General features: G+C 32.0%; 1 protein-coding gene across 1 annotated transcript; it reads right to left on the reverse strand.

Annotated features, from left to right (window-relative positions):
* Positions 1 to 10,224: 10,224 nt before the first annotated feature.
* LOC133691413 (uncharacterized) lies at positions 10,225 to 11,752 on the reverse strand. The gene is made up of 2 exons (XM_062111905.1): positions 10,724 to 11,752; positions 10,225 to 10,439 (listed from the first exon to the last, which is right to left on the reverse strand). Exons 1-2 carry the CDS (start codon positions 11,520 to 11,522, stop codon positions 10,351 to 10,353), a joined length of 888 nt encoding a protein of 295 aa, XP_061967889.1. The 5' UTR covers positions 11,523 to 11,752; the 3' UTR covers positions 10,225 to 10,350.
* Between the last annotated feature and the right edge of the window lie 3,084 nt (positions 11,753 to 14,836).

The raw sequence follows: 14,836 nt of genomic DNA on the forward strand, positions 1-14,836 counted from the left end.
TGACTTATTTTCGTTTAAAATCAAAAGAACAATCTACTCTTTTTAATATTCAAAGTAATGGCCCATGTTAATTTCATTTACCCTAAATATCAAGAGTGAATAGCAAGATATGATTTTTAAGAATAAAAAGGGTGTATTTTTAAAAAATTGAAATGTCAGCCCAAAAAACCTTTTAACATGAACTGAACCCTTAATAGGTTTTATAAATACGTTATAAAACCCAAAAAAATATATGTAAGAATGAGCATCGATTTTGTATCATTTGGAACAAAAGACCATCTCAATACATATTGTTTAATAGATCATTGTTTATACACAAAGAAATACATGTTACAATGCTAAGAATAATAATGAAATGATCAAGAATATGAGAGAAAACAAGATGCAAAATTAAAAGGCATTCAACACAAATATCAATTCAATAAACATTGTTTAATCCTAAAATATCATCATAAACACATCAAAATCAATAATAAAACAAGATGCAAGATTAAAGGACTTGGCCAACATCATTCAAATACAAATATCAATCCCATAAAACTATTTAATCTCAAAATTCATCACAAAACACATCAAAATCATTAATAAAGCACGATAATTATTCAATGGATATTTAGGTTTTAAAATAAACCTTTTATAAGTGGAAGAGAAGGATCAAAGGAGGTTGGAATAGTGGAGAAGAAGCCAACAACGGGCATCACGGACACAAGATTTCTAAGGCAAGTAGAAGAGTCCTCAATCGGTTTAAATAGGACTGTAGGTGAAGACAACTTTTTATTATAAAAATGGAGATTTTATTGAAAACAAGAAAACAAAAGATAGAAAAGAATGAACAACAGAGCAGCTAGTAGGAAAAAGGGCTAAAAAAATTGCATGTGAACACTGCTAAAACATTAAAATCGACAATTGTAGTTTATTTTATGACCTGGGTGATTTCCTGAAGGGTGGATAGTTTAAGTATAATTTCTTTTCTTTATTTTTGACAGGTGTGAAGCAGTTTAGCTTCACCATCAGCTGATCATAGTGATACCTAGAAACAATGTAAACAAAATCATGCACGATGTAATTCATCATAGATCCAATTTTTGCAAGGTAATTTATTTTGCTTGGTCTTTGAATCTCTGGATCAATATTCAGTTTGAAATATAACATATGATTCATATATATAGTGGTCTGTCCTTTGTCTATTATGGAACAGACTTCAGGAATCAAATGTTGGATGCCATAAAAGTTTTCACAACATCCCATCAAAATGGTTTGTTCATAAATTCTTGTTTTGGTCATTGCCAATATGAGAAACAAGAAACATGGTTCACTGATAATTCTCCCCATATAGGGATGATAGGATAGATATTCATATGTGATCTGTTTGTCCCTTATTCTTTTCAAAGAATATACGAATTATTTGGCGTCAAAAGTAACACTAAAATCTTAGAAAGTTTTGGTGCACACACAAGATGCTTGCGTGCGTTCATGTACAGAACTTCAAAACTTACACTAATTAAATTTCCACCGTGCAGATGATTGCACAATATGTTGGAGACTGGTATTATGAACGAGAAGTTGCCAAAACTGTTGGCGGTCCATACCCTTTTGACAACACCTGCTATAATCTCAAACCCTTGTGAGTGATAACCTATCCGTTGGCTCTCATAGCTTCCTCTTCTTTCATTCCCTGATTGTCTCATATAGAACTTGGCACATTTGTTTGTGGTGATGGTTACAGTTATGGCATCACTTGGTTGAGTGAAGGTCGTGAATAACATCATTGTCTCTTTGTCTGTTTACTATCCCAGTAGAACATAAAAGTACTCTGGGCTTAAAATTGAAATGAATAATTATTCTTTTTCCTACCAATGTACCCATCAATTACATACTAAGAATTGCAGGAAATTCAATCCAATCACAGATTTATATTCCGTTCATTGTATGAGGAAATGTCTTTTTTTGTCAGAATTGCAAGTCTATGTTGTTTACATATATTTTAGCTTGAGATCATTGAATTTGAATTAAGATGGGTAAAATGACGACACTGTTGTTGCCAAGAACACGTTAAATAATTTGTTTTGCCCTGGTTGTCACCATGTATCCCACAAGTGATGTGCTTTGAGTCATGTGAATGGTAATAGCAAGTTTATATCATCGTAGTTTATATCATCGTACAGTTTCTTCTCTTTCTATATAATTCGTGCACCATTTTTACTTAGTTTCAACTGTCGAAAACTAAAATTAGCATCTCCATCTACAGTGGTGTGGTTTCAAACATAACGTTCTCCTAGTCTACAAGGTTAAATTTTACCCCCATTAAACCTGTTTATCATATTCTTGGTGTTGTTATGTTTTATAAGCACCATGAGTTTAAGTTTGACCAGTGACAACTATCTTCCAAGGACATATCAATGAAGAAAACGGGGAAATTTGTTTGCTGACAGCCATGCGAATCCATTGGCTCTAGATTAAGGGTGTTGGACCTAAAATGCTCAAGGTTTTTATCAATGCCTTGTAAACAAATACAATGGTTGTTTCTGTTCTAAAAAAGAACGGGGGGCACACACCTAGCATAAAAAAGCTACCAATCCTGAAGAATCAAACTATCTTCTCTCTGTAAGCAAATAACAAGTAAAACAGGCTCCATCAATATCACCATGCAAGGCTCTAGATAGCCTCATACATTTTTTTTCCTTTTTAGATATACAATGTAACATAATCTCAATCGCAGTGCTGTTCCCACCCAAATCAATTATTTGTTACAACACAATCAAGAGGATAAGGAATGAAAGCACACGTGATACTAAAGAATATGCTGGAGGAAAACATGGGAAAGAAAAAGAAGCTGGAGTCATATCACTTAGAATAATAGTTGGATAACTAACCAACTATCATGTGATTGTGTTAGTTAGTAGTTAGAACTGTTAATAGTTAGGAGTTTGTTAGAATGATAGTTTCTTTTTTAAGGGAATCTTATTGTATATAGTGCAGGCAACTCAAGAAATAACACAAGAAAGTTCTGCGATGTACAGGTTCAATATTTCCCTCGTTTTTGCTCTTTTCCTCTCTCAATTTCTCAAAATCTTCTCTTGTTTGTTCATGAGCTAACAATTAGGTATCGGAGCTGCCAAAGATCCACCCTCAATCTTGTTTATACACTCAATCATTAACCATGGTAGAAAACAATAAGGTCAGAGCCTTGGAACAACAGAGAAAGAAATTGGAAGAGCAAGTACAGTGAATACACGAGGAATTGCAGAACATGCATGATGAATTCATGCAAATGGAAGAACTTAGTCAGAAATAACAAGAGGAACAACATAGAAATAATGATCAATTCAATGCACGGTTGGATTCGATCCTGGCAACATTACAGACCATTGTTAACAATCAAGAAGATGAGAAGTTTAATGGTAGGAACTGTTCGGTATCTGATGGAATTCTTCCAAATCCAAGGAGTAACATAAAAATGAAATAGATGGATTCTCATGAAGGAAACAAGATGGGATATAATATGGCTCTTTCTAGAATGGAGTTAACGTCATTTCATGGAGAAAACTTTGGAGGTTAGCTGAGGAGATGCAGGAAGTTTTTTAAGTTGCACCTCACTATAGTTTTCTAATAGGTTGAGATTGTGTGCGTCCATATACTTGAAAGGGAGGGCATTTGTTTGGTTTGACAACTTTGTTTTAAGTAGTAGAGATGTAGGTAAATGGGATGAGTTCAAAAAACAAATTTGTATGAGGTTTGGAAATAGAGAAGATGTGGTAGAAGAATTCAATAAATTGACCCCAGAAAGAGGAATACATAGAGAAGTTTGAAGAACAAATCTCTTATGACTATTTTGAACCCTATTTTGCTAGAATTATACTATTTATCTAGTTCAATAAGTAGTTTCAAAAAAGATTTTAAACTAATATTGAAGATCTAAAACTAATCACCTTGACGCAGGCTTTTGAACAAGCCAATGATAGGAGGAATAAAGTTTAGCTACACTTAAAAGAGTACGTAGATTGGTTAGCAGATCAATTGTTTCAATTGGTATAAGTACATAGATAGGAAATCAACCTTCAAAACCTTATAATCTAGTTAAAAAATGACACATCTCAAAGCCTAAAACAACATCCTAAGACATTTTATGAGCAAAGAAGACGACTGAGGCAACACTATAAATATGGAGTAAAATACAATCCAAGCCATCGATGCAACAAAAAAGGAATACATATGATTGAAAGCAATGGAGAAAATGGGGAGGAGTTTGTGGAAGCCGAGGAAGAGGGTAATAATAGAGTTAATGTAGAGAAAGAAAATGCAATTGAAGAGTATGGTTTTTTACAGAAAGCTATGCCCATCATACAATAAGAATCAAATAAAGCTATTAGGGAAGAGAATTGGTGATCTTGATTGACAATAAAAGAACCTATAATTTTATAGATGAGATAATCATTATATACAAATCAAAGTTATGGTTAGGAAAACTATTGTATTGGCTATGATTGTGACCAATGATAGTCTTATGAAGTGCAATACTTATTGTCCAAAGTTCACATAGTTAATGCAAAGGCATGAATTCTTTACTGATTTGAGATTGTTAAAGTTAGGAAAATGTGACATGGTTTTGGGTGTGGATTGGTTAAGAAGACAGTCATGTTTTATTTGACTTTATTAAGATGAAAATCTCATTTAAGAAAGATGATAGAATAATAGAGCTTAAAGAAATAGTTGATAAGGCTACATTGCATTTAATTACAGCTAAAAAGGTTTATAAGGATTTAAAGGAAGATATTTTTGGTTTTTGTGGGACAATTATTTTCTATCACTACCGCTAAGGAGATTACTTCAAATACTAGGAATGCAAAGGTTAAAGCATTTTTGGAAGAGTTTAAGATTGTATTTGAAGAACTAATGTATTTACCACCAATAACGAAGTTAGATAATATAATTCCTCTTATACGTGGTGCAAAACCTGCTAAAATCAGACCTTATAGGAGTTCCTTCATTCTTAAAGAAGAGATTGAGAAATTGGTGAAAGATATGCTATCTAATAGAGTCATTAGGTAGAGTTGCAACCCTTTTGCATCGCCAGCTCTTTTAGTTAAAAAATGACAGTACATGAAATTTTTGTGTGGACTATAGATAGTTAAATAACTTCATTATCAAGAATAAATTCTCAATTCCTCTCACAAATGAGTTAGTGGATGAACTAAATGAATTTAAGTTCTTTTCAAAACCAGATTGAAGGTTAGGTTATCATCAAGTGAGGATAAATGCGAAAGATAAGGAAAAGACTTCCTTCAAAACACCATGGGCATTACAAATTCAAGGTAATGCTATGTGACTTGACTAATGCTTTTACAACATTTCAACCTTTAATGAATAATGTGTTAGAGCCTTAAAAAAGTTTGTGTTAGTTTTTTTATGACATATTGATATATAGTTATTCTATGGAGTTGCATATCAACCCCTTTAGAACTAAGTCAGTGACATTAAGAAGTAACCAATTATATATTAAGTAGTCCAAGTGTTCGCTCTTTAAAGAAAAGGTACAATATCTATGTCATATTATCTCTTCTAAAGGGGTGAGAACTGACTCTAAAAAGATTGAAGATATAAGATCCAAGTTTATTCCATATCTATCAAAGAATTAAAAGGATTCCTTTAATAAATAGGTTATTAAAGAAAATTCATTAGAGAGTATGGTATCATCAATAATCCACTCACTGAATTATTTAAAAAGACAACTTCAAATGGAATAAAAAAGCACAAGATTGATTAACTTAAAAAAGCATTGTGTGAAGCTCTAATGTTAGCTTCACCTGGTTATCACAAGGTTTTTATGCTTGAAACTGATGTTTGTGTTATAAAATTAAGAGTTGTGTTTAATCAAGAGGAAATGCCTTTAAGTTTTATTAGTAAAGTCTTAAGTCCTTAGCATATAGGGTTATCCATATATGAAAAACAATTCATAACCATTCTAATGATAATTGATATGTGGAGACCCTATTTAGAACATGATTAGTTCATCATAAATACTAATCATGAAAGTCTAAAATACCTATTGGAACGAAGGATACACATACCCTTACAAAGAAAAGGCTTAATTAAGTTTTTTGTTTTGAGATATGTTATATGGTATAAGAGAGGAAAAGAGAATCTGGTTGCAGATGCCTTATCAAGGAATGATGATTTGCTTAATAGTTTAATTACCGGTAAGGAGTCATGACATGAAGAGCACAATAACATTTATACTATGACAACAATTGTACCATTATGGTATGAAGAAATTAACAAGTCATATGAATTGGATCCTAAGCTAAACAATATGGTAACTAAGAGATTATTGAATATGAATAGTTGGCTAGAATGTACTTTGTCAAATGGAGTGTCGAGGTATAAGAGCATAACTTTTATTGGTAACAATGAAATGTTGAGGAATAGATTTGTAAATGTTGCTCATGAATATTATATGCGAGGTTATGTTGGAGTTTAAAATTCCTATAAGAGGCTGAAGGTTTGCTTTATTTGTCAACCATGAAAAAGTTGGAGAGAGTGATATACCATTAACTGTTACAACCTTTACCCTTATCAGGTGGCACATGGAAGAATATCACAATGGACTTCATTAAATCACTACCAAAGTTTGAGGGAAAAGACACTATTATGGTAGTATTGGATCAATTCATGATGTATGCTTATTTTATTGTATTAGCATATCTGTTTTCTACTCAAGATATTGCTCGGACATTCTTGGATCACTTTTATAAGTTTCATGAATTATTAACCTCAATTATGATTGATAGAGACAAGATATTCATAAGTCTGTTCTAGAAAGAATTGTTTAAAAAAGCTTAGAGTTAAGTTACTCATAAGTTCTGCATATCACCCTTAAACATATGGGTAGATTGAAAGATTTAACCAATGCTTAGAAATCTACGTAAGATTTATAGTGATGTACAATCCTAATAAATAGTATTTGTGGCTGACAATGGTTTAATGATGGTACATACTAGTTATCATTCAACTATTAAAATGTGCCCCTTTCAAGCATTATATGGATACTCTCCTCTTAATAGAGAGATTGTGACACAAAAGGTTTCTTTAGTAGCTATTGTGGAAGAAATACTTCAAGTTAGGGTGAGCATGGATCAATTTCTTCATAAACAATTAGAAATAGCAAGGTATAGGATAAAACAAGTAGTTGTTAAGGGTATATCAAAAAAAGGAATTCAATGTAGGAGATTTTATGTATTTGAAATTGCAACCCTGCAAACATACTAATGTTGCTTTAAAGAAATCTTTCAAGGTTAGTCCTTAATTTTATGCCCCTTAAAAGGTAATTCAAAATGTTAGAGTTGTGGCTTAAAAATTACAACTTCTAGAAGATGCTAAAATCCATTTTGTTTTCTACGTTTTATTATTAAAGAAGAAGATTAGAGATATTTTTTTTTATTGTACTTTATCATGTCCGGAAGCTTCTTATTAAAAGGAGACAATCAATAGTAAAATTAAATCCATTATAAATAATCATACATAAAAACTAGTAGATCTTCTTACCAGAAATAAACCATTAGGCCATAAATGGTTATACAAAAAAAAAGATTAAAATTGATGGCATTATTGATAGATATAAAGCTACACTTATTAAAGGTTTTAAATAATAAAAAGGTGTTAAAATTTTGACACATTCTCAAATGTGTTAAGAATAATTCATATGAACGTTAATAGCCATTGTAGCTATTAATAAGCTTAAAATACATCAAATAAATATAAAAACAACTTTTTTTTTAAAATAACAACCTTTATGAGGAGGTTAATATGGAACAACCTGAGGGGTTTGTTGTTAATGAAAAAGAAAAGAAAGTCTGTAAACTTGTCAATTCATTATATGGTTTGAAATAAGCACCTAAATAATGATATGAAAAATTTAACAAGGTTATGCTATCAAATAAATTTAAAATTTTAAAAAAGTTAATAAATGTGTTTATGTGAAAAACACAGATAAATATTGTATCATTGTATATCTCTATGTGAAAGATATGCTTATTTTGTGCAGTAATGATTACATAATCAAGTCTACTAAGAAAATGTTAACTAAACAAGTTTGACATGAAAGACTTGGGTGTTGCACATATCATACCAGGAATAAATATTTCTAGGACATATGATGGATTGGTATTGTTCTAATTTCATTATGTTGAGAAAGTTCTCGACAATTTTTTTAAAGATGACAATAACATTGTGAACACACTAATGGACATAAATGTCTATTTGTCAAAAAATAAAGGCAAGAGAATAGAACCAATTAGAATATTCTTGGATAATTAAGAGTTTAATGTATGTTATGAACCATACAAGACTTGATGTTGCTTATTGAGTAGATTTTTAAGTAATCCAACTATGGATTATTAAAAAGTAATACGAAGGGCACTCAAATATTTGAGTTACATCGCTAACTATGGACGACATTATACTGGTTACCTAGCAGTATTAGAAGGGTATAATAATGCTAATTGGATATCCAACACTAAGGATATGTCTTCACACATTGTGGATCAGTTGTGTCATAAAAATCCTCTAAACAAATGTGTATCATTAAATCCATGATATAATCAAAGTTTATTACTCTTGATAAAGCTGAAAAGAAAGCTGGAAGGATTTGAAATTTCTTAGAGGATATTTCATTTTAGCCAAAATTTGTTTCAGTTATTTATGTCCATTGTGACAATTAGTCAGCAATTAAAAAGGCATAAAGTGGTATGCATAATTGTAAGTCTAGATATATATGTCGTAAACACTTGCTCTCAAATAAAATTATTTTCATTGACTTTGTAAAGTCAAATGAAAATATTACGGATCCGCTAATCAAAGGTTTGTCAAGAGAGCTTTTGTGTAATTCTTATATAGGGAAAATAAGCCTAAAGTTTTTGAAAGATGAAAAAAGTGTAATGATAGTAACCATATCTAGTTGATTGAAGATCCCAATATCTAAGTTCAAATAGAAAACTAAGTCATATAACATTCTCGATAGCACTAGGAGATTATTATTTCCTGCTTGTTTCTATGATGAAATAAGTGTTAATTGCAGCGTGATAAAGGATGAGTTAAGCTCCTATTAATTTTCATATCTTGGTATACCAAGTTGAATATAACAAAATACTCTTAATGAAAAATGATCTATATGAGTGAGAAATATGATTATTTCTTTGAGACTTTTGATAAAGGTTTAATTATCTAAAGCACTCATGAATCTAATAGTTGTTTAGAACCAAAATAAACACAACAATGAGAACTAAAGAAAATCTATAGATAGAGAATTGTGTGAGTACTATTGTCATGGTTTGCATAAAAGGCCAAATAGTTGAAGACATCGCGTTCATTATTTAGCCGAGTAAATTCAATAGTATTTCATTAAGAAATTAAGGTTCAAGGTCAAAATCTATATATTCTGATGTAGTAATCTATCAAATCAATATCTCTCAACAAATCTTTGAGTCATTTTCAAACTGATGAGAAAATTTGCATTCATGTGGGGAAATTTGTTTTAATTAAACAAATTATAGGTAAATGAGAAATTAATCTCTAAGAACCCTTGCTTTTTCTACTCAAAGAACCCTTGGTTTTTCTATATTGAATTCTTTATTTATAGCGGCTAATTAAATGTTGATAATGGTAGGAATTAATTCTTATTAATTATTTAACATTTTAGCTTTCAAAATTCACTAAAAAAGAGAGGAGGGGATGAAGGAAGAGTTTAATCTAAGAATTTTTCAGTTTTTTACACTTTTTCTTACCTCATATTTAAGTGTTTTATTTTCATTTTATGCTTTGGTTTTCTTTCCAAATCTAAAATTGAGGTTAATGTTGTTGACAGATTTTTAAGTTTCATAATTTTTTATTCAAAGATCTAAATTTAGAAGTACATTTAAATCATGTGGTGTATTATTGGAACTTTATGAGATATATTATATGCATTCTAGTTGCATAAATAAGAAGCAATAAAATCTTAAGAATAAATGATTCATCCTTGACGATAATAAAAAATTTATTACTTTAAAGTGTTTCAACAAATAAGTATTTTTTTTATTTTAATTTAAGAATAGTTGATTTAAACTTTTTTGTCTTGAATTTATATGTTTAAAAATGTATAACTCTCATTTTTCCAAAAATATCTTTCGTTTAACATATTTTTGTAATTATAAATTATCAATACATACTAATTATTTTTTGACTACAAACTTGTTATTATAAATTAAGTATATTTTCAAACTAATTTATTTAATACAAGTAAGGTAAACTCTCTTCATCCCACAAAAGAAAGTGAAAACAAAAAAAGTATAGATTAGAATCCGCAAACATCAGCAGTCAGATGCCACCATGTCTAGATGCAGACGCCATTGCCACTGCCTGTGCCCATGCTTTAAGCCTAGCCTTAACATCCCGCGGATCATCACCTACACAAGAAATTTCTCTCTCAATCAGACACAAAAACTTAACTTTCAGATCACTATGAGAAACACTGAAAAAGTTAGGTGAAACTCAACGGTCCTTATAATACGCTAAGTCAAGAATCACGCTAAGTCAAGAATCATCAGTGACAGTGCTGACAATATTCAGAACTCTTAATCACCCATGATCTCAATTTATGGTCCATAAATCATAACAAGGATTCTATCTTTTGTTATCTGTAAGCCTATCACAGAAAGAAAGAGAGAGACACTCGTAAATGTACACTAACCAGGGCTAGAGATGCGCCAGTTAGCAATAGGAGAATCGCCACCACTACTAGTGTCAAGAGTGGATCCTGAAAGAGAGACACGACTACTAGGCATCTCCAGCATCCTTTCATGTTCCAATTCAAACCCAAGATCCCTACAAGCCTTCACTTCTTCCAAGTCCATACACAATGACCTCCTCCCTCCTTTTGGCCTTGTTATCACTACCAACCCACCACCTTCACTCTCCCCACTAAAACTATTACAAGAACCGTAATTACTCAGCCCTGTGATCTCCTCTTCTTTCTTTTTAAAACTCGTATTGCTGTTGTCCATCCGTCTTTCTCTTATGACCCTTCTTTTCCTCAAATTCTTTCTCATCTTTTGCCTCATAATACCCTTTTGAGCTTCATTTTCACTGGCATAATCTGTTGCTCCGATTAATTGCACTTGATTTCTTAAGCCACCGCGATTTCTCCAACGAGGTGGTGTTGCTGGAAGCGAGTAGCAGCCTGTTTCTTTATCAGAATCAGAAGAGAGGTGCAGTATGTTTTTGTGATTACCTTCTTTTTGATCATCAGAGAGTTCCTCATCAGCATCGAAACTTTCTATAGCCAGTCTTGACGCAAACATCGTCATCCCATCACAATCTTGATAATCATCGTCTTCATTAGTGTACATGGAACTTGTACACATGGACAGCCTAGACAAGTTATGAAGACTAGGGGGGTGATACCCATCATCCGTGTCATGATCATGATCATATTGATCATCTTCTTGAACAGAAGAAGACAGCGTGGCCATGCTCGCATCAGAAGCCATTTGCCAACTGACAAGTACTGAGGATCACCAGCTATCAAAATTCAAACGTGTATCTGTGTCAGGAAAAGGAAGGAGAAGTGAAGTAGTGAAAGGGTTTCAATTTTTTCAAGGAAGTGCGAAAGAGAAAGTGCAGTACTTTTTGTAGGAGTGATCAAGTAAATGATTGTTGCTTTTGGATTTTTGTGAATCGTTCGTTTCTCATTCCACGATGAGGTAAAGTGTAAACATGATTCCCGGACCAAATATTCGTATTTATACAATGTTGTTTGTTTGCATCCCTAATATGCCCTTTCCAGGTGTCCCTCTGTGTCTATCTTTTCTCGTATGGGAGGATTTGACTGGGAGGGCTGTTTTGGTAATATGAATAGGGTACGCGACATTTTAAGCGCTAATGCGACCCTTCGTAGGCTGAGTGTTTAGAAGTATTTTCGTATTTTAAAGTATTTTTGTTTAAAAATATATTAAAATAATATTTTATTAATTTAAAAATTAGTTTTAATAGTAAAATGATTTCAAAACATAATTTTTTTTTAAAAAAATACAATTTCAACTAACACTGTAATTCTGACAGTGAAAAAATCATCACGGCAAGGTTAAAGATAATAGACGAACTGGATCGGTGTAGTTAGTGACACGTTCTCACAGATAATAGCAGTGTATGATTCGTTATTGTTAATGGGTCGACACGACTAGCTAGCTACACCATTAGAGCAATTGTGAACCAAAGGAAAGGAATATAGATAACGACATGCCTGCACGAGGTCCTGGACATGGCCAAACGGAGATTAATACAGGCAATGCTCACGGGTCCATCTGACGAACCACCAACCACTTCATATCAGCTCGATTTGCCCTGATTTGCCGTGCCTGTGGCTAGTCACAGAATAATACAACTGCAAGAAAAACAAAAAACAAAAGATCTTCACATGGATGCCCTTGTTCAATCTCTTCTCACACTGTTTGCCCATGTTTTTTGTGGTTTGGTTTTGAAGTGGACAGCGTTTTTTATATCGAGTTTGTTTCTTAAAATATTTTTTAAAATAATATATATTTTTTATTTTTTAAAATTTATTTTAAACATTAATATAAAAAATAATTTGAAGCGACTGCCAATTTGCCTTTCCTTCTTCACTTTTAGAAAATCTAGCTAGCGAGTTGAGTTGAGATGTGACATTAAATATTCTCACCCATACACAGATGTTAATCACGTAAAACATTTCAGTCACATAAAACAAGTATTCTAAATTGCACTTGCATTTCCAAGATTACCCTCCTCAGTATGTGCAGTGTGGAGAGTAATTCTATAAATTTGGCTCCGTCAGGCCCACCAGACAGTGCCTGATTTGATAATGATGTTTCTGCTGTTGATGACGATGATGTATATAACCGCGTTTAAGTGGACAGCTGTCCGCGTTTATTCCACTCCTCCTCTCAAAGCCAAGGGAGTGGAGGGTTTACAGCACCTAGGGCCCAACGGGGTCCACCCAACGACACGAACGCAAAATTACCAGCTTAAATTATTGCACCAAACGCACACGCCACGTGGCATCATTCCATTGAAGAGGAGTGAGTGGGTCCCCATATCTCACTCCTATACATATCAGGAACTCTTGCTTTTGCTCTAGAAAATCTTGTTTTTATATAATTTCTTTAGCCACCTTTTTATCTGCCAAGATTATATAATAAATTCTATATAATTACTTAGACAATGTGCTTTGGACCAAGAATATTGATAAAACAGACACAGAGCATGGCTTAATGGGCATGGTAAACACTGCCGCTCGCCGACCGTTGATCTATTGACTAGCTGCTATCTCAAGCCATCTCTTTTGATGGCAATGGAAATGAACGGTTGGTATGGCAAGAAGAGTGATTGGGATAGGTACACGTATTTCTTTTTTCTTGATCACAATAAACATTAAATATATCTGGAGAGGCCAATCTCACGCACAAAACTTATGATTCAGGCCGGCTCGGAGTTTATGTGGCTAGGATTGCTCTTTAGCGACTGGACCCCACCTAAAATTTGAGGTCATGATCCTTTCAAGCACGCAAGGGTTGAATATTATTATGCATGTATTTTTAATTAGACATAACCACTAACACTGTCACGCGCTACGCTCCCATTGCATAAAAAAAATTGAATGTGAAAAAATTATTTAGTTCTAAAAAGATATTTGGTATTTTTATTAAATTTAACCCAACTAATTAATCTTAAAATCTTCTTACTGAATTCTTTATTTATTTTCAGTTTAAAATTAATTTGTTTAAAAATTATTTTAACATAACTCCGTCGACTTATAACAAACTCAAATGATTAGTTAAAAACATGGTTTAATTTTTAAAAAATAAATTAAGATGACATTTTTTATATTTTATATTGAGACTACGATATATTAGATCGATCTAAATTTTATAGTTTAATTAGCTAAACTTGTAACCCAAATCATGGACTTCACTGGGTTTAACAACTTTGTTTTTTTAATAAATTACTTTTTTACTTAATGATATAACAATAAAAATAGACATTCATAAAATTGAGTATCAATCAATTATCAGGATATTTATTTGGGACTGCAATAATCTCATAAAAGGCAAACTCAAATAAATTATGAAGATCAATTCAAAATAAATCCAATGTTAAATAATGAAATTGAAAAGGTAAAAGCAAAAAAGGATTCAATTGAAAGAAAAAAATTGGAAGAAAAAATTTATATAAAAAACAAATAAGGGGAAAGGAGCCCCAGTCCAGCGGGTCATCCTTGAAATCTCTCGAATTAACTCCTTGCCTAGCATGAGTTTAAAATTAATCAGCATAGAAGTTGCTCTAACGTGATCTAATCGATTTGAAGAGTCCAAAGACAACTTGGATATCTAATAAAAAATATAATTTGGCTTTAAGAAAAATCTCAAGATGATATTTTTTTTCATATTGAGAATGTGACATATTGGATCGACCCGGGTTTCGCGATTTAACCCGTCAAACCTGTAATCTGGATCATGAACTCCATTGGATTTAACAACTTTATTTTTTAAAAACTATTTTTTACTTAATGGTGTGATGACAAATATAGATGATAAAAAAAATTAGAAATCAATCCAATTGGAAGATATTTGTTTGAGATTGCGATAACCTCATTTAAAAAAATAAAAAAAAGACCAAATCAAAATCAATGCAATTTTAAAGAATAAAATTAAAAAATAATAATAATACTCTAGTTTTTTTTTTTTAGGGAAGGTAATTCGGCATGATCGAGACACATAATGAAAATTGTCAACATTAGTTATTACTACCATAATTCACAAAATTCGAA

Source organism: Populus nigra, chromosome 4, assembly GCF_951802175.1.
Source record: "Populus nigra chromosome 4, ddPopNigr1.1, whole genome shotgun sequence".
Taxonomy (NCBI): domain Eukaryota; kingdom Viridiplantae; phylum Streptophyta; class Magnoliopsida; order Malpighiales; family Salicaceae; genus Populus; species Populus nigra.